The sequence below is a fragment of the Thalassophryne amazonica genome, chromosome 5 (genome assembly GCF_902500255.1).
Source record: "Thalassophryne amazonica chromosome 5, fThaAma1.1, whole genome shotgun sequence".
Lineage (NCBI taxonomy): Eukaryota > Metazoa > Chordata > Actinopteri > Batrachoidiformes > Batrachoididae > Thalassophryne > Thalassophryne amazonica.
Window position 1 is genome coordinate 77,544,700 of NC_047107.1, and position 23,186 is coordinate 77,567,885.

The following is a 23,186-nucleotide window of genomic DNA, read 5'->3' on the forward strand; positions in this document are numbered from 1 at the left end:
ATGGCGGTTTGCTGAGTCGCCATGTTAGCGCAGCATAACACACACAAACAAACAAAAAAGGACTAAAACACAGACTACACTTGATAACCATCAAACTTATTTCTGGCCTCAGTAATTCCTCACAGGAATTGACACACACGTTGGTCAGGTCTTAGGTTAATTGTTCATATGAGCTAATTAATACAGCTAATGTTCAGCCACATCATTAGAAGGCAGCATGACTGTTTCAATGATATGAGTTCAATTACTGCTACTAGCGGATCCACTAAGTGCCAGCTCATCTCAATTAAAAATGCAACGATAATGTTTTTGTTCTGACATCATTAAGGTGTAGGTTGGTGTTGGGAAAACTAATTTCATTTTGTGAAGTGGAAAAAGGCCACAGGACATAACTGTAGTGAAATGGAAGCTAATTTTAGAAGTAAGAGGAAATGGTGACCAAATCCACTGTAAAATGAAATGTCACTGAAAGAGAACTTCTGTAGGTCGTGGTTCACTCTCGCCCCCTTGTGGCTATGCTTACGCATATAAAGTATTGCATCAACATTTCAAACTATCAGGCATGTAGAGAAATGTTACAGTCAGGTCCATAAGTATACTAACACACCATAAGAATTTGTACAGTGAAACCATTTTTTTTTTCAAATTTTCTTCATTTTCATCGATCATTAATAAAGACAAACAGTGTAGTGTTTCCATTCCCTGACTTGTCCAAAGAAAACTGGCTCACACAAGAAACAGTTTCATTGTTCCATAATGCAGTGGACGTGTAGTTTGGTTCTGGTCTCAGAGTGCATTCCACTTAGCTGTGAACAGATGCGTGAAAATCGCTCTCTTAAAGCTTTTCAAAGCGTTGCAGCTGTTGGGAAATTTTTTGCTGTGTACAGTAATCTGAGCGGAAAAGACAGTTAAACCGAGTTAAGTTAATCAGAAGCTCAAGCGCTTACAGTGACTCACTCACTCACACGTACATCAAGGTGCTGCCGTTCAAGACACTCACTATGCACTGGAAGCAACTTGGGGATTAATGACCTTGCCCAAGGGCCCTTAGTGATTTTCTGGCCTGATGGGGTTTGAATCCAGGATCCTCTGTTCTCATGTCCACCACTTAAACCGTGAAACCAGCACCACCCCAGGAGCTGTTAGTGATTTTTTTTTTTCTCCATCCTGTTTTTTCAAGTAATTTTCAGCAAATATTAGAATAAAAGTCCACACTACAAACACATCTTGAGTATTTTATTTCAACTTTATTATGGTAGCATACAGAGGAAAAAACTGTGACACAAATACATATGGACCTGACATTATAAAGCTAAGTGAACATGAAAGTCTCTCAAACGGACATTTTACTGAATCTAAAGCGAACTGAATATAAGCTAAATCAGCATAAAATGATTGAAAAGCAGATAACGGAATTTAAAAATATGTCAAAGAGAACTGAATCTAATTCTACTCCATAGTAACAGACGGATAACTAACTCTATTGCTAACCTCAATATAAGCTAATTCAACCATCAAGCTAACTCAACGTTAATATACAGTGCATCCAGAAAGTATGGGTTGCCGCGGACTTTACCCGAGCACCCTCTGGTGGCCCTTTTTGGCCATGAAAACATCGCAGAATGCAAAAACACAAATACATGTAATTTGGTCACTTTTCAATGGAGGCAGACATCGTAATAAAGTCAATTTAATGTACAATGTTTCATTTTAAGCAGCTTGGTGTATTAATCTCATCGTTCCAGGCAATGATAGCCATCAGCTGGCTGTGAGAAGCCATTAGAGACGAAACAAACAAGCTGATTTCCAGGCACGGAAGTGTGAATTCTCACCTTCGGATTTGTCACTTCGCTGGAAGTGACGTGCCTCCGCACCAACCCATTCGCAGCCCTTTCACGTTCCAACATTTTGTTGGTTATACCTTTATTCCACAATAGATTTATTATTTTTGTCCTCAAAATTCTGCACACAATACCCCATAATGACAATGGAAAAGTTTTGATTTTTGCAAATTTATGAAAAAAAAAAAGTAATAATGTGTACAGAAGTATTCACAGCCTTACCATGAAGCTCAAATTGAGCTCAGGTGCATCCTGTTTCTAACTGATTTACTTGAGATGTTTTCTACAGTTTAATTGGAGTCCACCTGGGGTAAATTCAGTTGATTGGACATAATTTGTAAAGGCACACACCTATCTACATATAAGTTCCCACAGTTGACAGTGCATGTCAGAGCACAAACCAAGCATGAAGTCAAAGGAATTGTCTGTAGACCTCTGAGACAGGATTGTCTCGAGGCACAAATCTGGGGAAGGGAACAGAAATATTTCTGCTGCTTTGAAGGTCCCATTGAGCACAGTGGCCTCCATCATCTGTAAATGGAAGAGGTTCAGATCCACCAGGACTGCCCGTCTGAACTGAACGATTGTGGAAAGGCCTTAGTCAGATAGGTGACCAAGAACCCAATGGTCACTCTGTCACAGCTCCAGCATTCCTCTGTGGAGAGAGGAGAACCTTCCAGAAGGACAACCATCTCTACAGCAATCCACCAATCAGGCTTATATGGTAGAGTGGCCAGACAGAAGCCACTCCTTAGTAAAAGGCACATGGCAGCCCACCTGGAGTTTGCCAAAAGGCACGTGAAAGACTCTCATGAGAAACAAAATTCTGTGGTCTGACGAGATAAAGACTGAACTCTTTGGCATGAATGCCAGGCGTCATGTTTGGAGGGAACCAGGCACCATCTGTACAGAGAAGCATGGTGGTGGCAGCATCATGCTGTGGGGATGTTTTTCAGCAGCAGGAACTGGGAGACTAGTCAGGATTGAGGGAAAAATTAATATAGCAATGTACAGCGACATCCTGGATGAAAACCTGCTCCAGAGCGCTCTTGACCTCAGGGGTGACGATTCATCTTTTAGCAGGACAATGACCCTAAGAACACAGACAAGATATCAAAGGAGTGGATTCAGGACAACTCTGTGAATGTCCTTGAGTGGCCCAGCCAGAGTCTAGATAAATTTAAGAAATTTGCAAAAAACAAACAAACAAACAAACAAAAAAAACATTAAAAAAAACATGTTGTCATTATGGGGTGCAGAATTTTGACATGGGGGGGGGGGGGGGGGCAACATAACTTTACTCCATTTTGGAATAAGGCTGTAATAACAAAATGTAGAAAAAAGTGAAGTGTTGTGAAGACTTTCCAGATGCACTGTAGGACAGAAAACTAACTGAAGATTGAATCTACGAGCTGATTGAACACAAAAATAAATAAATATGAAGCTACAAGAAAATAAAGGTTACTAAGAAACTTAAAAACAAACCATGTGCAATAACCCAATCACCCATAGACAATATACATTTCTGTGCAATATATTTAGATCCTAGCCGCACCTTGCACTAGTTTCAATTGTATATATATTTTAGCTTAAAGCTTAAAGTATTGTAATGTTTCATCTGAAAACTGATTTAATTAGTTTTAAATATGAAATATTTAGGGCTTAACTGATATCAATTCAAGCACTTCTGTAAGGTAGATTTAGGAAAAGGTATGAATTATTTCCTTCCAGTGTGATTCTCTTCCATCACTTCATGCCACTGTTCCGGCATCTGTTTTCGAGTAAAACATCAAATCTAGCCTTTCCCCAATTTCTTCCAAAAGTTGCTTAAATTCCTATTTAATAGAGAAATGGAGATGTCTATCTAGTGTTTCCTTATTTTTCTGCAGGAAGGCACTAGGCTTGTTGACTTCCTCTCCCCTCCCTTCCTTCCTTCTCTCCGAAGGTACTCATCTGAAAAATGAGAACAAAGTGATTGTTCCTGTTCTCTTTCTTAAGTCACATCAAATGTAATCAGTGGACAGCGGCATATTGTCAGGAGAGCTACATTGTGAGCAGAACAGAAGCAACACACAGGTACAACAACAGCAGCAGCTGCAGCACTTTCAGAGCCACAGCATCACCAAAAACCCAGTGAACCGGTGAGTCCCACACTCACACTTTAATGCACAAACGCACACGAAGGTGGCACTGACTGGTATCATGGGTGAGGAGGGGCTTCGGCTGTGTGCTTGGGTTTTAATGGATTGTTGGGAATGCATGGTGTGTCTGAGGACAGGCTGGAGTCTTTGCAAGAGAGCTGACCTGATACCTAAGAGAAAGAAAGAGGGATTAACAAGATCTGAAATTAAAGATGAAATTACTAAGACTTTGGAAAGTGGGAGAATAGCATGCAAAACATATCAAGAACAATTCCTTTTTCTTAGAAGCAGTGTATCAGTGTTTCGCAGTATATGAAATGCAAACTGGACAAAATAACAAAAGTTAATTTGTTTCTGTGAATTTGCTATGAAAGATGTTTGCTTTTTCTTTTCCTTGCTTGTCTTGTTGTTCATCTGTCAGTGTGTCTTTCCACTAGGATGACAAACATCTATGGACAGTTTACTGATTACCTACATCTGCATCAGTCTTTTTTCTTATGGCTTGTTATATCATATTTTATCACGTTTTCATCCAATCTCAACAATAGATAGTGGAATATTTAATCTTATCTTAATCTCACATTTAAGGTGCTTTTTAAACGAACGCTTTTATGCAAGCAATATTATTGTCAGTAGGAAGAACTCATTAACATTGATGTTAATGTGGAACATTTATTATTTATTTATTCATTTTTACCGTGCATCCGGAAAGTATTCACAGCTCTTCACTTTGTCCACATTTTGTTATGTTATAGCCTTATTCCAAAATGGAGTAAATGAATTTTTCTCTCAAAATTCTACTCACAACACCCCATAATGACAACATGAAAAATGTTTTTTTTATTTTTGCAAATATATTAAAAATAAAAAAATAGGAAATACTCAATACTTTGTTGATGCATCTTTGACAGCAATTACAGCCTCAAGTCTTCAATATGATGCCACAAGCTTGGTGCACCTTTCTTTGGGCAGTTGTGCCCATTCCTCTTTGCAGCAGCTCCATCAGGTTGGATGCGGAGCATCAGTGCACAGCCATTTTCAGATCTCTCCAGGGATGTTCAATTGGATTCAGGTCTGGGCTCTGGCTGGGCCACTCAAGGACATTCACAGATTTGTCCTGAAGCCACTCCTTTGATATCTTGGCTGTGTGCTTAGAATCATTGTCCTGCCGAAAGATGAACCGTCGCCCCAGTCTGAGGTCAACAGCACTCTGGAGCAGATTTTCATCCAGGATGATCTCTGTACATTGTTGTATTCATCTTTCCCTCAATCTGAGTAGTCTCCCAGTTCCTGCCACTGAGAAACATCCCCACATCATGATGCTGCCATGACCATGCTTCACTGTAGGGATGGTGACTGGTTTCCTCTAAACATGACACCTGGCATTCACACCAAAGAGTTCAATCTTTGTCTCATCAGACCAGAGAATTTTGTTTCACGTGGTCTGAGAGTCCTTCGGGTGCCTTTTGGCAAACTCCATTTGGGCTGCCATGTGCCTTTTACTAAGGAGTGGCTTCTGTCTGGCAATTCTACCATACAAACCAGATTGGTGGATTGCTACAGAGATGGGTGTACTTATCGAAGGTTCTTCTCTCTCCACAGAGGAATGCTGGAACTCTGACAGAGTGGCCATTGTGTTTTTGGTCACCTCTCTGACTAAGGTCCTTCTCCCGCAGTCACTCAATTTAGACGGGTGGTGAGCTCTAGGAAGAGTACTGGTGGATCTGAACATCTTCCACTTACGGATGATGGAGGCCACTGTACTCATTGGGACCTTCAAAGCAGCAGAAATATTTCTGTTCCTTTCCCCAGATTTGTGCCTCGAGACAATCCTGTCTCAGAGGTCTACAGGCAATTCCTTTGACTTCATGCTTGGTTTGTGTGCTTACATGCACTGTCCAACTGTGGAACCTTATATGTAGACAGGTGTGTGCCTTTCCAAATCATGTCCAATCAACTGAATGTTCCCCAGGTGGACTCTAATTAAGCCATAGAAACATCTCAAAGATGATGAGTGGAAACAGGATGCACCTGAGCTCAATTTTGCGCTTCATAGCAAAGGCTGTGAATACTTACGTACATTAGTGTTTGTTTAATAAATTTGCAAAAAAAAAAAAAAAAAAACTTTTTCACATTGTCATTATGGGGTATTGTGTGTAGAATTTTGAAGAAAAAAGAATTTCATCCATTTTGGAATAAGGCTGTGATGTGAATACTGAATACTTTCTGGGTGCACTGTAGACAAGCAAACACATTCACGCTCTCACACTTACTGCCAGTTTAGAGTCATCAATTCACATACCTGCATGCCGTTTGAAGTGGGAGGAAGCTGGAGCACCCGCACGAACACGGGGAGAACATGCAAACCACCTCAGACAAGACCAGAATGGGACTTTTCAGCTGTGAGGCAAACAGTGCTAATCATTAAACCACCATGCTGCCTAGGTCAACATGAAACAGAAATTATGTTGGACATCGTCAGCTCGTTAGCAAAAAATGTATCCAATATAGCTTGGCTTGATTTGTCAACAATGTACTCTAACACTGTAAAAATTAATTGGTTAAATCAACCACTATTAACATTAACCATTCATCCCAGTTGATAAGTGTCCAATCACAGCCAATCCAGATTGTTAACATTGTTCTCAGTGTACATACACTCAACAAAAATATAAACGCAACACTTTTGGTTTTGCTCCCATTTTGTATGAGATGAACTCAAAGATCTAAAACTTTTTCCACATACACAATATCATCATTTCCCTCAAATATTGTTCACAAACCAGTCTAAATCTGTGATAGTGAGCACTTCTCCTTTGCTGAGATAATCCATCCCACCTCACAGGTGTGCCATATCAAGATGCTGATTAGACACCATGATTAGTGCACAGGTGTGCCTTAGACTGCCCACAATAAAAGGCCACTCTGAAAGGTGCAATTTTATCACACAGCACAATGCCACAGATGTCGCAAGATTTGAGGGAGGTGCAATTGGCATGCTGACAGCAGGAATGTCAACCAGAGCTGTTGCTCGGTATTGAATTTTCATTTCTCTACTATAAGCCGTCTCCAAAGGCGTTTCAGAGAATTTGGCAGTACATCCAACCAGCCTCACAACCGCAGACCACGTGTAACCACACCAGCCCAGGACCTCCCATCCAACATGTTCACCTCCAAGATCGTCTGAGACCAGCCACTCGGATAGCTGCTGCAACAATCGGTTTGCATAACCAAAGAATTTCTGCACAAACTGTCAGAAACCATCTCAGGGAGCTCATCTGCATGCTCGTCGGTCCTCATCAGGGTCTCGACTGACTCCAGTTCGTGGTCGTAACCGACTTGAGTGGGCAAATGCTCACATTTGCTGGTGTTTGGCACGTTGGAGAGGTGTTCTCTTCATGGATGAATCCCGGTTCACACTGTTCAGGGCAGATGGCAGACAGCGTGTGTGGCGTCGTGTGGGTGAGCGGTTTTCTGATGTCAATGTTTGTGGGATCGAGTGGCCCATGGTGGCGGCGGGGTTATGGTATGGGCAGGCGTCTGTTATGGACGAAGAACACAGGTGCATTTTATTGATGGCATTTTGAATGCACAGAGATACGGTGACGAGATCCTGATGCCCATTGTTGTACCCATACATCCAAGAACATCACCTCATGTTGCAGCAGGATAATGCACGGCCCCATGTTGCAAGGATCTGTACACAATTCTTGGAAAGCTGAAAATGTCCCAGTTCTTGCATGGCCGGCATACTCACTGGACATGTCACCCATTGAGCATGTTTGGGATGCTCTGGACCAGCGTATACGACAGCGTGTACCAGTTCCTGCCAATATCCAGCAACTTCGCAGAGCCATTGAAGAGGAGTGGACCAACATTCCACAGGCCACAATTGACAACCTGATCAACTCTATGCGAAGGAGATGTGTTGCACTGCATGAGGCAAATGGTGGTCACACCAGATACTGACTGGTATCCCCCCCCAATAAAACAAAACTGCACCTTTCAGAGTGGCCTTTTATTGTGGACAGTCTAAGGCACACCTGTGCACTAATCATGGTGTCTAATCAGCATCTTGAATGGCACACCTGTGAGGTGGGGATGGATTATCTCAGCAAAGAAGAAGTGCTCACTATCACAGATTTAGACTGGTTTGTGAACAATATTTGAGGGAAATGGTGATATTGTGTATGTGGAAAAAGTTTTAGATCTTTGAGGTTCATCTCATACAAAATGTGAGCAAAACAAAAGTGTTGCGTTTATATTTTGTTGAGTGTATATTTCAATTTCAAGAGTCAGAAACATCCTTAAACTTAGGCTACTTGAAGTCAAAGATTATAAGAAGTCCATTGTTTCACAAAAAAGAAGAAAAAAATAGCTTTGTTCATTGTACTAGTGTAGTGGTATTGAAGAATACCAACAGACTTATCACAAGTTGACTGATGTATCTGTTGAAAACAACTAATACTGGACCAATTATGTTGGGTTTAACCAATCTGTTTTTAGAGTGTTGACATTTATCTAACATGCAAAAGATAAATATTTTTATATCACAGAGCCTTACATTGAACATTATTATTAACCAGTATTTATGTTGGTTCTAAAAGGTTCATGAACAATAATTTTAAGGTGGAACTCAAAACCAGAAACATTAAAAACTAATGATTCTGCTCAAACATTCTCTATTGTAAAAAAAAGTTCTTGCTTGAAGCCCTGCCAATAACCACTGATTCATTCAGGACAAACTAGAAGGCCCAACAACAGAGTGCATCCCTCTGCCACATTTGTAAACAGAAGCTGTATCATTCTCAAATGGTTTCTCTGACATAACGTTATTAAAATTACTCTGTAAAATCCAACATGAACAGACACATGAACACAGACAGCACAGCAAACTGAGACAAGAGATTCTAAACTTAAATTTGAAGTCAAACTAAACATAAATCACAGACCTCAAATAGTGCTAAACTACTGATGTGCACAGAACAGATATGTGAAAAATTGAAAACATCTGTTTTAAATGTCATGCAGAAGTGAGCCAATTCCTTTGTGCGTATCAGCCTCCCTCATCAACTGGACATGCAGTGTAAATGTGGAAAACTCCAGCAGATACGTTGTTGCAAACTCTGTGACGTTCTGCATTTATCTTTCATGTCTTAGATATTTAACCATCTCAGATTATAAATGCCTGCTGTGGGTACAAAACACAAACATTATGCAAACATTGCGAACAGCGAATAGGGAAGTTCTCCCTCCTGCCAGTGTGCAATAGATGAACACAGGAACGAAAAAGAAGTGGAGAAGCGAAAAGTGTGCATGAGGTAGAGGTGAAGCGCTAACTTCCTGATTTCAGGAGAAGAGATCTGTGAGGAAGGAATAAGTGAAAAGGTTTCAGGCTGAACTGAGAAAGGTGGTTTTCTAGACATATCTGACCATCCTTCTGTACTCATTGTGCATCCAGAAAGTATCACAGCGCTTCACTTTTTTACATTTTGTTATGTTACAGCCATATTCCAAAATGGATGAAATGAATTTTTCCCTTCAAAATTCTACACACAATACCCCATAATGACAGATTAATTAAAATAAAAAACTAAGTAATCACATGTACTTAGCCTTTGCTCAATACTTTGCCAATGTGCCTTGGCAGCAATTACACCCTCAAGTCTTCTTGAATATAATGTCACAAACCTCGTGCACCTATCTTTGGACAGTTTTGGCCATTCCTCTTTGCAGCACCTCTCAATCTCCATCAGGTTGGATGGGGAGCATCAGTGCACAGCCATTTTCAGATTCTCCAGAGATGTTCAGTTGGATTAGGTTTGGGCTCTGGCTGGGCCACTTTCTGGATGCACTGTATCTTAAACTGAAACCACTATTTCCAAATGAGGCTTATTTGTTCATGTTCAAGTTAATCAACCAACATTGCTGTTTTTAACCCACAGAGAAGATGGACACAGCCACAGTGACTGCCTCCACTGGTAACAGGTTCTGAACCTGAGAAATGAGATGAGGCAAACATCTCATCAGAGTTTCTACCTAAGCCCATCTCCACTCTTCATTAGGCCATCAAAGTTCTCCCCTCCCAGATATCCCGGTATTTCACCCACCACAGAGACCTATAGTGCTTGAGCCCTCCTTTCTTTTCCATACTTAGTCTAGTTACTCCCTAAAGGAAGGATCCCAAAAAACGAAAAAAGAACTCCTCTCAAAGTGGATCTTCAAGGAAGCGAATCTCCTGACAGAGGAGCAGAGGAAGAAGATAACAGTAGCAGTATGCAGAGAGTGATCTCTCCCCAATCCCCCTTTCCCTTCCAAATCACCCCATTCCTTCCCCTTGTCCGAAGCCCATCCTGGATAATCGAGCTGAACAGACTACAGCTTCATCACAGGTCTCTGTCCAGGACTGACCTGGCAGGTATGACACCTGCCTGTGCAAGTGAAGCAGGAACCCTCAGTCCTCCCCCATATGGCCTCCATCTCCTCTCCTGCTCCACCCCTCCATACTTCTCCCCTCTCCACCACAGCCTACTGCCATACCCCATTTTTCGTGCCCAGGCCCGTCATGCACTCGCTCCGGGCGCTTTCTATCCTAGAGAGGATCTCCGCTCTGGGAATCGCAGCCGAGGATGGACCTCCTCACATCGAGGCACCCAGCTCAGAGAAGCTCAGCCTCAACATGCATGTGGATGACAGCTATTACGTGGATGTGGGAGGTGATCAGAAGCGATGGAAGTGTCGAATGTGCGAGAAGTCCTACACTTCCAAGTACAACCTGGTCACCCACATCCTGGGGCACAAAGGTATTAAGCCACATGGGTGCCACCTGTGTGGGAAGCTATTAAACAACTCAGCCATCTGCACACGCACCTGCTCACCCACCAGGGCATGCGTCCCCATAAGTGCCAGGTGTGCCACAAAGCCTTCACCCAGACCAGCCACCTGAAAAGACACATGATGCAGCACAGTGATGTGAAGCCATACAGGTGAGTGATTTGTTGAAGTACACAACAAAATTGGGTGATTTTCCTTCTTAACTCTCAGTTTCCTTCAACTGATCAGCTGCAGCGTGTGTGGTCGTGGATTTGCTTACCCCAGTGAGCTTCGGACTCATGAGCTGAAGCATGAGAAAGGTCAGGAGAATGTGTGTGTGAGTGTGGTCTGGACTTCCCCACATTGGCTCAGTTAAAGAGGCACCTGACCGTCCATCGTGGCCCCACCCTGTACAGGTGATCACAGCATCTCTTAAAGCTGAAATATATTCTGGCAATTTTAGGGGTCATATTGTTCAAAACTTGTTTATTATATAGCTTTTACTGTTATGCAGCAAAATAATAATAATCAATTTGGATTTTATTTCAATCAATTCTCACAAAGGACTTTGCATATAAAACACAGTATAAATAAAGTTAAATAACCGCATCCAATTATACTGAGAAAACTGTAGAAATTTAAATACAGGTACTGCATGTAATTATAAGGCTGTAATAATAAAATACATTAAGTGGACCCCCCGAGCAGTATCCAAGTTAATACATTTAAATTCTTGTCTCAATAATAGCCATTGTTCACTTGTTGTAAATGTTCTGAGTCATGATTTAAAAGACTCACCTAAATTTTGAGGCATTTATTATTAGAGGGCAGTTTATGATATTAAAAATTCTTGTCTCAGTAATAGCCATTTGTTCACTTGTTGTAAATGTCTGAGTCATGATTTGAAAGACTCACCTAAATTGAGCATTTATTATCAGAGGGCAGTTTTATATATAAAAAAAAAATCTTGTCTCAATAATAGCCATTTGTTCACTTGTTATAATGTTCTGAGTCATGATTTAAAAGACTCACCTAAATTTGAGCATTTATTATTAGAGGGCAGTTTATGATATTAAAAAATAGCACAATGGTAGAAAGCCCTATAGCCTGCTGTCTTCTTTTCATGTTTTGGGACACAGAACAAGCCCTGTGGCCTGAGAAAGCCACAGAGCAGGATGAAATGCACAAGACTATGAAATCTATAAGATTAGAGGGTGCATTTTACATGTTAACATAAACTGTGATCTTATGTGAACAGGGAGCCAAGTCCGCCTTATATTGCCATAATATTCAAACTTCTGATTTTGGGTTAAAACTGTGGCCAAAGCATTTTGCATCATTAACTAACATCTAATAGGCCAAAAACAAAACAAAACAAAACATTGCTGCATTCAAGTCTGGAATAAACAAATGTATGAATCAATGCATTTGCATCTGCCGTGGATTTAGACAGGCTGAATCTTTGCAATATTACACAAATGGAAAAGAGACACTCTGTAATTTTGACAAAAGTAAAAAAATAAGATCAAAGATCACATTCATTCATTTGGTTCAGTAGGTTTTTAGTTTCAAGTTAAACATCGTCAAACTCACAATTCCATGCCCTTGCATGCTATAAGCACAGTATGACCGTGGAGACCACGCCCTCTACCCGCAGCTCCATTTGTTCTTTGACAGCCCTGATATTGGGGGCATTTTATACAGTTCTAACCGATAAGGATTTTTTGTGGGGGTGGATGAGAGGGGAGGTTCGATATGATACAGATATGAAGAAATAAAAAAATTAAGATACCAATATATCTGCAGATATATAAAAAGTGTTTATTTCTTGCTAAAGTGTACCAAATATAAGGGGGAAAAAGGCCTTGGAATATTTAGTTCAAGCAACCAACCAGCGTATGTCATGCCGCCATCACTTTGCCTTCACTCAGATTGACATAACACATTACTCCACATTTCCATAAAATAGACTTCTCATCTATTTTGGAAAGCGCCACCTGTTGTACAAACTATGTAATGATGCCATTGAGTATTTCAAGTATTTTTTTGTATTGCTTATTCCTGAAAATAAAAGTTTTCAAATCTGCAAAAATAATGCTGATACCAGTATGTTTGTTGAAAAGCTCATATCAGCAGATATTATCAGCTAACTAATATATAGGTTGGGCTGTAGTATTTAAGATGCATCATCTTAGTATCAATGTGATATTTAATACAAAAATAATCTTTCTGAATAAAGTTTCTAATATGATGCCTTTAAGTTGGCATTTTGCTCTCTCAGGAGGTTTATATGTTCTTCCTGCAGGTGCACAGAGTGCCAGAAGACCTTCCAATACCCGAGTCAGCTTCAGAATCACATGATGAAACATAAAGACTCAGGCCGTACATCGCAGCGAGTGTGGGATGGAGTTCATCCAGTCGCACCACCTCAAACAGCACACGCTCACTCACAAAGTAGGTTCAGAGAACAGACTCAGCAGTTTTTTGACTTACTTTCCACATTTTGGCCCAAAGCTTTTGGATGTCAGGTGAAGTTATTTTACAGCAAGCCAAAATTTCATGCAAAACCTCACACGGCAACTTCTACTTTTGTTCTTCAGGGGGGTGAAGGAGCACAAGTGTCGCATTCTGTGGCCGTGAGTTCACGCTGTTGGCTAACATGAAGCGCCACGTCCTCATCCACACAAACATAAGAGCCTACCAGTGCCCCTGTGCTTCAAGAGCTTCGTGCAGAAACAGACTCTCAAGGCGCACATGATCGTCCACTCCGACATCAAACCCTATAAATGCAAGGTTTGTTTTCTATTCATTGTCACCGGCAGCATTTCAGACGTGGCGTTGTTTTATTTGTGTTTGGCCTTCAGTTTCTGCACATGTTAATGGTCAATTTTTTTTTGAGCAACGTTGAGTAGAATCTTGTAAAGGCAGCACGGTGGCTTAGTGGTTAGCACTGTTGCCTCACAGCAAGAAGGTCATGGGTTTGATTCCCACCTGTGGCCTTTCTGTGTGGAGTTTGCATGTTTCCCCGACTGTTTGTGTGGGTTCTCCGGGTTCCTCCAAAGACATGCAGGCCAGGTGGATTGGAAACTTTCAATTGGCCGTAGGCGTGCTTGTGGGAGTGGATGTGTTTGTTTGTCCATATGTGGCCCTGCAACAGACTGGCGTCCTGTCCAAGGTGTACCCTGCCTCATGCTCTGTGACGGCTGGGATAGGCTCCAGCTCTAAGCGGTTGAAGACGACTGAGTGGAATATAGCATTCATAGCAGTCTGTTCATCTGTGTATAATTATATGCAACACCAGCACAATGTGTTTTATAAGCTTAGAGTGAGCCCTCCATATCTACATGGGAGCGGGCCCCCTTCTGGAGGCTGCCATGTTGCACCACCATGCTGCACAATTACGCCACCTTTCACATTTTAGCAAGCAGAAGACTGAAGAAAAACAAAGAGAAATCAGTGATTGCGCCTCTATACAGTCTCTCCTGGTTGTTAGTGCAGGCTAACAAGTTTGAGAACCTCGTTTTTGTGAAATGGAGGATCATACACATTGTTTATCACAAGAGAAGGCAAGGAAGCATGAATCCCCATTGCCAAAGAAGCAAAAAACCCAAAGGGAAACAAAATCATGACTGGCGAGGGCATACTGCAGTCTGCATCCTCACATCTAGATGGCACTAATGTCCACACACTGTAGCTTTAACCTAAGCCAGTCTCCTCAACAAAGGTCCATATAGCAATACACTTGACATTTCATGACTCAAGCGCACAGTGCCTTTAGGCGTGCTTAGCCAGACTTGCATGATGCAATTGTGACTAAAATGGCCCCTATTCCAACCCATAAATAATAAAAAGAAATTGAATTCACACCGTTCACAGAAAGCACAATTCCTCACATGTCTGTATTCAGACTTTGAGTGACTACTTTCATGCCCACAGAGCAGCCACATGTTTAACAGCTGCTTTGAGATGAAAATGTGTTGTTTATGGAGTTGTTCCTGTTGCTGCCATCAATGAAATCCAATTCCACAGTAGCTGCCGACTGATAATTGCACCCAGGAACCATTCAGATCCTTCCAAAACCTGCACTAATACACTGATATAAATGAATTTTCACACTTTCTGGCAGATCTGTTTTGACTTTGGGTGTTTTAGGAGGACTTGAGACAATGACCAGATAGCAAAGAGACTTTTGGCAGAAGGAACCTTCTTGTCCATAGGAAGGATATCGCTGCACAAACTGCCTCTCTAACAATGGCCTCCAGTTTCCCTGAGGAACAAGGCCCACAAATAGATTTCATCTCGCTTTCTCTGCTGCTGGAGGGAGCTTCCTGTTTTCTCACGGTCCTCTTGGACAGTTTACAGTCCCTCTCTCCTCCTGAAGGAAAGGACCACCCTAATAAAAAAGAATGCAGAGGAAGGACAGAACAGGAGCTGCCCTTCCCTCTTCTCCTCCTGGCCCTGTCTCCACATTGCTTCCTCTCTTGTACTCTTGTTTCTTTCTGTGTGAGAGAGGGGGAGGACAACAATGAGGAAAAAAGGAAAACAAGGGGAGAGGGATGTCTGAATGTGAATGCCTCTTGCACATTCATTCATGATGATGTGTTGCTCTGTACTTAAAGGATAAGGTCACTTTTTACAACCTCGGTCATCACAGTCAGAGCCTTTACTGGGACCTCAGCACAGTATGATTTTGTGCGCCTCTGTCATTAGGCCACCAGAACCATTAGCTATTGTCATTATCAAATGTATTTTTAACAAAATTATTCAGTAACGCAATTAAAATAATATATAACTAGAACAATCCCTGTGGATAAATCCACTCTCGTCTTACCAAAATTCCCCAAAATAAAAATACCTAAAATATATATTTTAGTAAATTCGGGAACCTAAATTAATGAAGGATATAAAAATCTCCCAAATAACCATAGCTAGCTCTTTTAGTAGGCTTCATTAGTCATAGTATTTATGAAATATGAGTTGATGAATAAAATATGTTGTTGGGAGGGTGTAGTGACACGGACCCACAACAGGGGGCGTTAATGAGCGGACAATGGATGAGCCAAAAAGTAACAATTTAATGTTGTGAATTGCACAACGGAATACAGACAATAACAATAGAGGAGTACAGTCAATCGTATACAAGGTGACGTGTGGGCAGGCTCGAGGATAGAAGACGTCGTCCAAAGAAGAGCCGGATCCCACACGGCTTCCACCGCCAGCGGATCTGAAGAACACCGGAGCCACCAAGTCCCGAATCCCAGGTGGCCACCATCTCCAGCTGTCAGACCAGGTACTGCTGGCAGAAACAGAAACAGTTAATGGTGGGTGTGTGAAGACACCCCAGTAATCGTCCCCTGAGTAGTTCCTCCGGGAGGGAGAACCTCCACCTCCAGAAACAATGTCACCCATGCAGTTCCTGTTGGTCTCTTTCCTGGATGGAGTGAGAGGCGAAGAACGTCGCCCGCAGGAACACGGCTGCACACAGAACAATATTTTAATCACAGATAATTACCGCAGAGAGAGTTACCTTGCTTGGTAGCTGATTTCTCGGCGGGGAGGTGGAGTTGCAGTCCGGCCTTTATGGTGATGGTGTTGAGTGGTGGATGAGTGACAGCTGGTACGGATGATGAGTGACAGCTGTCACTCCCGGTCGCTCCGACGCCCTCTCATGCTTGAAGCCCGCACTTCAAGCAAGGCGCCATCTTGTGGTGGTGGGCCAGCAGTACCTCCTCTTCAGCGGCCCACACAACAGGACCCCCCCTCAACGGGCGCCTCCTGGCGCCCGACCAGGCTTGTCCGGGTGACGGGTGTAGAAGTCGGCCAGGAGGGCCGGGTCCAGGATGAAGCTCCTCTTCACCCAGGAGTGCTCTTCGGGTCCATAACCCTCCCAGTCCACCAGATACTGGAAACCCCGGCCCTTTCGACGGACGTCCAGGAGCCGGCGTACTGTCCACGCAGGCTCCCCGTCGATGATCCGGGCAGGAGGCGGTGCCGGTCCAGGGGCACACAGTGGTGAGGCATGGCAGGGCTTGAGTCTGGACACATGAAAAACGGGGTGTATCCGCAGTGAAGCTGGTAGCTTCAAGTTCCCGATTGCCGACGTCATAGTTCCTTTCAGCCGGGGTCAACCTGCGGGAAACGTAGGCCCATGGGTGGAGAACCTTGTCAGACTCCCCGCTCTGGGATAGCACGGCTCCTATCCCTGAGTCAGAGGCATCCACTTCGACTATAAACTGGCGTTTTGGATCGGGCTGCACCAGAACTGGCGCAGTTGAAAACCGGCGTTTCAACTCCCTAAACGTGGCTTCGCACTGATCCGACCAGGTGAAGGGGACTTTTGTGGAGGTCAGGGCTGTTGGGGGCTAACTACCTGACTGTAGCCTTTGATGAACCTCCGGTAAAAATGAGCAAAACCGAGGAACTGCTGTAGTTTCCTACGGTTTGTTGGTTGGGGCCAATTTCTCACCGCCGCAACCTTGGCCGGATCAGGGGCGACAGAGTTGGAGGAGATAATAAACCCCAGGAAGGACAAAGAAGTAGGGTGGAACTTGCACTTCTCGCCCTTCACAAACAGCCGATTCTCCAACAACCGCTGCAGGACCTGATGTACATGCGTAACATGAGTCTCAGGATCCGGGGAAAAGATGAGTATATCGTCTAGATATACGAAGACAAACTGATGCAGGGAGTCCCGCAAGACATCATTTACCAAAGCTTGGAACGTTGCAGGGGCGTTAGTGAGGCCGAACGGCATGACCAGGTACTCAAAATGACCTAACGGTGTGTTAAATGCCATCTTCCATTCGTCTCCCTTCCGGATCCAAACCAGGTAATAAGCATTCCTAAGATCCAGTTTTGTGAAAATTTGGGCTCCATGCAGGGGCGTGAACGCTGAATCTAACAGGGGCAGAGGGTATCGGTTGCGAACCGTGATCTCGTTCAGCCCCCTGTAATCAATGCATGGACGAGTCCGCCGTCTTTCTTGCCCACAAAAAGAAACCAGCACCCATCAGGGAGGTGGAGTTCCGGATCAGCCCGGCAGCTATCGAGTCCCAGATGTAGGTCTCCATTGATTTGCGTTCCGGACGTGAGAGGTTGTACAGCTTGCTGGACAGGTACTCAACGCCCGGGATCAAATCAATGGCACAATCATACGGATGGTGCGGGGGAAGGGTGAGCGCCAGATCTTTTCTGAAAACATCAGCAAGATCGTGGTACTCACATGGCACCGCCGTCAGATTGGGGGGGACTTTAACCTCCTCACTAGCTGTCACACCAGCTGGAACCGAGGAGCCAAGACACTCCCGGTGGCAGGTTTCGCTCCACTGAGCCACAACCCCAGACGGCCAATCAATCCGGGGATTGTGCTTTATCATCCAAGGATAACCCAAAATCACACGGGAGGTAGAAGGTGTTACATAAAACACAATCTCCTCCCTGTGATTACCAGGCACCACCAATGTCACTGGTTGTGTCTGGTGTGTGATTAATGGAAGAAGGGTGCCATCTAGTGCCCGTACCTTCAAAGGTGAAGGTAGAGCCACTAGAGGGAGCCTGACTTCCCTTGCCCATCTGCTGTCCAGCAGATTCCCTTCCGACCCCGTGTCTACCAGTGCTGGGGCGTGAAGGGTCAGATCACCACTCAGGATCATAACTGGGATGCGTGCGGATTTACGGGGTTTCCCTGCGTGAGTGTTATGGCCCACCCTTAGCCCGGTTTCTAAGGGCGGGCATTGTCGTTTAAACGCTTGGGGCAGTTCCTCTGTAGATGCTCACTCGAGCCACAGAAAAACACTCCCCATGGGCCAGCCTCCGTTGTCTGTTATTGGATTTAACTTTGGCCCTGCTCGTGTCCATAGCTTCATCAGCAGGGGGAGCTGTTGCCAAACGGGAGTCACGGGCTGTGGAGCGTGGGGAAGGGCGGCACCCTTTCGGACCCGGAAGGAAGAGGGATGGCTCGTGCCCGGCCACGCCCCCCGCCCTGCTCCCGACGGTGTTCCTCTAATCGGTTATCTAATCGTATAACCAGATCAACAAGCCCATCAAAATCCCGCGGTTCGTCCTTAGCCAGTAAATGCTCCTTCAGGACCGGAGACAGTCCATTTACGAAGGCGGCGCGGAGCGCAACGTTGTTCCAGCCGGACCTCGCTGCCGCGATGCGGAAGTCGACTGCGTACTACGCTGCGCTCCGACGCCCTGTCTGATTGACAGCAGCAAGTTAGATGCAGATTCGCCTCTATGGGTGTGATCAAAAAACCTGTTTGAACTCCCTCACAAACCCAGTATACGTCGTTAGGAGCCGTGAATTCTGCTCCCAGAGCGCTGTAGCCCAGGCACGTGCCTCACCTCGAAGCAAATTTATTACGTAAGCCACCCGGCTGGTGTCTGACTCGTACATGACGGGACACTGTGAAAAGACGAGCGAGCACTGCATTAAGAAGTCCGTGCACGTCTCGACACAGCCTCCGTATGGCTCCGGGAGGGCTTATGTAAGCTTCAGGGGATGTGTGGGGGGGGGTCCTTGAACGACCAGCGAATGTCTGTTTCAGGCTTCCGGTCAGCAGGAGGAGGTGCTGCAGCAGTGCCCTGGGCTTGCGCTTCCACCCAGGCGGTGAGAGCCTCCATCCTCCGATTGAGAATAACATTCTGCTCAGTGACTAAGTCCAACCGAAGCAGTGAAAGCGGTTAAGATTTGCTGCAGCTCACCTAACAACGCGTCCTGCTGATGCCTGTTCACCTCGCTCTTTCCATTGGCTGTTCAAGCGGTGGTTGACGCCCATCGAGATCCATGACGCTGGCCGAGAAATCCTGTTGGGATGGTGTAGTGACACGGACCCACAACATGGGGCGTTAATGAGCGGACAATGGATGAGCCAAATAGTAACAATTTAATGTTGTGAATTGCACAACGGAATACAGACAATAACAATAGAGGAGTACAGTCAATCGTATACAAGGTGACGTGTGGGCAGGCTCGAGGATAGAAGACGTCTGTCCAAAGAAGAGCCAGATCCCACACGGCTTCCACCGCCAGTGGATCTGAAGAACACCGGAGCTGCCAAGTCCCGAGTCCCAGGTGGCCACCGTCTCCAGCTGTCAGACCAGGTACTGCTGGCAGAAACAGAACCAGTTAATGGTGGGTGTGTGAAGACACACCCAGTAATCGTCCCCTGAGTAGATCCTCCGGGACGGAGAACCTCCACCTCCAGAAACAATGTCACCCGTGCAGTTCCTGTTGGTCTCTTTCCTGGATGGAGTGAGAGGCGAAGAACGTCGCCCTCTCACTGTCCGCCAATCCAAGCCTCCAACAGAGCCCACAGGAACACAGGCTGCCACACCGACCAATATTTTAATACACAGATAATTACCGCAGAGAGAGTTACCTTGCTTGGTAGCTGATTTCTCGGCGGGGAGGTGGGAGTTGCAGTCCGGGCCTTTATGGTGATGGTGTTGAGTGGTGGATGAGTGACAGCTGGTACGGATGATGAGGGACAGCTGTCCCTCCCGGTCGCTCCGACGCCCTCTCGTTCTTGAAGCCCGCACTTCAAGCAGGGCGCCATCTTGTGGTGGTGGGCCAGCAGTACCTCCTCTTCAGCGGCCCACCACAACATTGTCTTATATGATCACAATCTGTAAATTTTGTGATAGTCTGTTGAATCATTAGCCTTACTAAGAAACATGTTCCAAGATCCTTCTATATTATATATATTAATCTGTTCTTTAAGGGGGGATCACAGAAATCTGTAATCAGCTAATCGGCCCTAATCAGTCAGAAATCATACGACTTTGGGGAGGTTTAGAAATGTCAAACACATGAAATGTAAAAGTTAATGTAAACATTTAGAATATATGACCTTTTAATAAATAGCTCATTTTCAATCTACAACTTGAAAGCTAAAATCTAAATGAAAAACTCCATGAATCATTTTATAAAAATTGTTACATCATCTCCACCAGCTTTAAAATAATTAACATAATTGACCAATTAAATACTTTGATAATTGTTTAAATAGTTAGCTCAGTTTTACAAAACTCTACCACAATATAATCCAGCAGCTACATAAAAACAAAACAAAAAAACAAAAACAAACAAAGAAAACTTATTAAACTGTTGATGCTACTGTATAAAGTGTCTGAAGAAATACAGTTACACAGTTTATATCAACCCCGTGTTTGTGTTAGAAGATAGTCCCAATATTATTTAATTAATAATATCACTGGAAATATATGTTGTAAATAATTGAAATTACCCGTGATAGCCAGGTATTTTCTTTTACAGCAGGTTTTTTTTTGTTGTTTGTTTTTGTTTTTTGCAAGAGGGATTTCCCTTTTGCACCTAGATGTCATGATCCCTGTCTGTGTCTGTCTTTGTCCTTTGTTTCCCTCTAGTGTCTGTCCGGGTTTTGGTTTTAATTAGTTATTGCAGTTTCTCTTCCTTCCCTGTGTGTAATTTATAAATAATTGCCCTGTGCCCATTCCACTACTTGTTTGCTCTGCGTTTATGCATTTATTTTAGTCCCAGTGCCTTGACCCCAGTTCCTGTTTGACTCCACCAGTTGCCTTGTGCATTTTGTTACTTTTCTTCCTGTGTCTCATTCCCAGCTTAGATTAATTAGTGTTTACCCTCACTTGTGCCTCATTTGTATAATTACCCTCAGTGTGTATTTATACCCCTGTGTTCCTCCCGTGCATTGCTTGAATGTTGTGTGCTTTTGTCCTCTCTTGCCTGGAGATTTCTCATGTTGTTTTCTTGCGTTTGAGTTCTTGTTGCTGAACCTGTTTTTCCCTTGTGTATTTTTGAGACTGCCTGCCACTTATTGGACACTGTTGCTCGTTACTGATTGTTTTCCCATGTACCAACCTCAGCTCCATCCCCTGGCTCTAGCAAATGAAACAAGTTTCTTATGCAACCGTCTTTTCTCTGCTTTGGGGTCTCATCCATCCAGCTACCCTTACAGTAGAGCCCTCAATTAATATTTTAATATGGCGATGGTTGCAAATACTTTAACATGTCCTTTTGCGGCAATGTACAGTGGTGCTGAACATCACAAATGTACATGCACTTTTAGACAGCACCACTTGTGTTATGTTTGATTTGTTCTTTGGTTATTTTTGCAACTTCGCTGACTCTGTTACTTGCTCTGATGTCTTTCAGCTTTGTGGGAAGGAGTTTAACAGGATGCATAACCTAATGGGACATATGCATCTCCACTCAGACAGCAAACCCTTCAAATGTCTTTACTGTCCAAGCAAGTTCACGCTCAAAGGAAACCTCACCAGGCACATGAAGGTGAAGCATGGTGTCATGGACAGAGGCCTGGATGAAAGACGTAAGGAGGCTCGTCTATACTGACACGGCGTCAGAAGCAGTAGTTGTTTGTTTGTTTTTAAACATTTCTCTTTCATCTGTCCCCAGTGTTTAGGCAAAGGGGACGAGTCTGTCTGTCTACACCAATGGACCTCCTGAGCCACTTCAGCCAGGGAGAACCATTCGATCTTTCCCAGAAGCCCCAGGGCTGCCTGGTCTCCGACTTTCCCAGTCTGATGGTGAGAGTGTCCCTGGAAGCTCGTGTCAGGATGATGATGATGACAGTTTTTACAGAAGGAGCCAGTACAGTCCTGAGGTGGATCAAGAGGAACCGGCAGGCGAGGACCACTATGATGCTGAGCCACAGAAACAGGTGTACAGCTCAGATCATCAGATGCACCGTCCGTGTGAGCAGACATATGCGTGTGAGTCAGTAGCTGAGCATGGCTCTCTAGATCCCTCAGGTGACCAGATCTACAACCCGTGAAACGAGCCATAATTATGACTCTGATTCAGATCAGGAAGATAAGACTCATCCTCAGCCAGAACAAATCATACAGCAGCTGGATGTGTCGGCCGTCAGCTGGCTTAAAGCACAGAGGAAAGCAGAGCAGTTCAGAGACAGGTGAGATAATGAATGTCTCACACGCAAGTGAATTCATGGAAGTTATCAGCCCCCAGGACTGGGATGAAAAGAATATGGGAGACGCTGCTGCTGTTTTGACAGGGAAATGGTGAGGAAGTGAATGAGACACTCCCTTGGAGGGAGAGAAAAGAGGTATGTAGGTTTCATCCAGAGATCTGAAGGACAGCATTTCTGCAGGATGTGATAGCTTAGTGCAGCAGAAGGGAGATGTACGTCCCACATATAACAGAGAAAAATGAATCAAATAAATCAACTGTGAAGCAAACTGCATGAGCAGCACATGTATTTAAAACTGATGATATTTAATGGGTTATTTGCTATAAATCATTTTGCAATCATAATTACACGTGCAATGCATTCTTCTTAACATGTGATACTAAAAACAACTTGCATTGCTCATTTGCTTTTGCTCATTTCATTGTCTGTCAATTGTTGTT

At 43.9% G+C, this 23,186-nt stretch overlaps 1 protein-coding gene across 1 annotated transcript; it reads left to right on the forward strand.

Annotated features, from left to right (window-relative positions):
- On the forward strand, window positions 1–22,981 carry znf366 (zinc finger protein 366). The gene is given in 19 exon segments (XM_034169576.1): window positions 1–6; window positions 9,971–10,106; window positions 10,265–10,334; window positions 10,336–10,393; window positions 10,395–10,435; window positions 10,437–10,478; window positions 10,480–10,600; window positions 10,602–10,821; window positions 10,824–10,968; window positions 11,045–11,130; window positions 11,133–11,211; window positions 13,101–13,169; window positions 13,171–13,248; window positions 13,396–13,423; window positions 13,425–13,500; window positions 13,503–13,588; window positions 21,951–22,125; window positions 22,212–22,307; window positions 22,310–22,981. Coding segments are annotated over 19 exon segments (1,893 nt in total). The 3' UTR covers window positions 22,591–22,981.
- Window positions 22,982–23,186: the final 205 nt, after the last annotated feature.